General features: G+C 32.5%; 1 protein-coding gene across 1 annotated transcript in view; it reads right to left on the bottom strand.

The window, feature by feature from the left end:
• Nucleotides 1-1,549, bottom strand: part of LOC107558591 (transcriptional enhancer factor TEF-3-like) — a 42,573-nt gene that overhangs the window by 32,103 nt on the left and 8,921 nt on the right. The window contains exon 4 of the mRNA XM_016242250.1: nucleotides 283-417. Within this exon, the coding sequence (XP_016097736.1) occupies nucleotides 283-417 (135 nt within the window). The remainder of the gene's footprint in view (nucleotides 1-282; nucleotides 418-1,549) is intronic.

Consider the following 1,549-nt stretch of genomic DNA (forward strand, 5'->3'; position numbering starts at 1 on the left):
ATTTAGCAGACGCTTTTATCCAAAGCGACTTACAAATGAGGACAACAGAAGCAATCAAAACCAACAAAAGAGCAATAATATGCAAGTGCTATAATTATTACAGTGTTATATTTCAATTTCACAAAGAAACGTATAGTATTTTGTCCAAGCAATAATAAAAGGACACATTTAATTTATAATTTGTCTTAAATCTCATTTTGTTAAAAAAAATTGTGAATCGAATGAAATCGTGAGTTGAGTGAATCGTTACATCCCTAATCATAAGTGAATGTTAGAGTTCACCCCAGCAGCGGTCGGGTAGGTCGGCCGCGAGAGCCCCTGCAGAGCCATCTTATTCTGAAAGGCTGTGGCTGAGATGATCTGAGCAGAAGACATGGTGGACATACTCTGCATGACTTTGTCTTTGGCAACCTGGTCCTGTCAGAAGACAACAACATCGGGAACATCATAAATGTATACCCCAATCAAATCTAGGTTGAGTTATTCTTATTAATAACAATAGTTTTGTTACTGAAAATCTCAAATTGAACAACTACGAATGAGGTGCTAGAGGGGAAAAAAGCCTCCTAGACAATACATTTTCTTCTATGGTAAAAGATTTTATGTTTTTGAATCTTGCTGGTACAAATGACATCAGTGGATTAAATCAAATGTGAGCCTGGAGCACAAAACCAGTCTTAAGTCGCTGGGGTATATTTGTAGCAATAGCCAACAAAACATTGTATGGGTCAAAATTATAGATTTTTCTTTTATGCCAAAAATCATTAGGATATTAAGTAAAGATCATGTTCCATGAAGATATTTAGTAAATGTCCTACTGTAAATATATCAAAACTTAATGTTTGATTAGTAATATGCATTGCTAAGAACTTCATTTGGACAACTTTAAAGATGATTTTCTCAATATTTAGATTTTTTTGCACCCTCAGATTCCAGATTTTCAAATAGTTGTATCTCGACCAAATATTGTCCGATCCTAACAAACCATACATCAATGGAAAGCCTATTTATTCAGCTTTCGGATGATGCATAAATCTCAATTTTGAAAAATGGACCCTTATGACTGGTTTTGTGCTCCAGGGTCACAAATGATTCAGATTCAGATTGAAGAAGCTTTACTGGCATGGTAAAATGAAGCTTTACATTGCCAGCGTATTAGTAACACTGAATATACATTCACATATACAATATAAAAAAATTAATAATAAAATAAATAATAAAATAAAAAATACATTTAATTACATTGTTAAATGCATCACAAAAAAAAAAGCAAAATGCAACAGACTTCTGCGCAGTGGTTGAAATCAACTGCTTTTTGAACTTGTTCGTCTGAGTGAATTGGTTCACAAAAAAAGAGTAATGTGTTATGAAAAATAAAGGCAATTTTATAAAAAAAAAATTATAATAATAACCAAAATTTAAAAATAAAGAACATACAATAACATTAAACAACGTTATAAAATACAAATACTTATATAGTTTTGAAGTCCTCATTTAAATAAGTGTGTGCGCGCGTGTGTGTGTGTGTGTGTGTGTGTGTGTGAGAGAG

The sequence above is a fragment of the Sinocyclocheilus grahami genome, unplaced genomic scaffold (genome assembly GCF_001515645.1).
Source record: "Sinocyclocheilus grahami isolate Dianchi unplaced genomic scaffold, SAMN03320097.WGS_v1.1 scaffold651.1, whole genome shotgun sequence".
Lineage (NCBI taxonomy): Eukaryota > Metazoa > Chordata > Actinopteri > Cypriniformes > Cyprinidae > Sinocyclocheilus > Sinocyclocheilus grahami.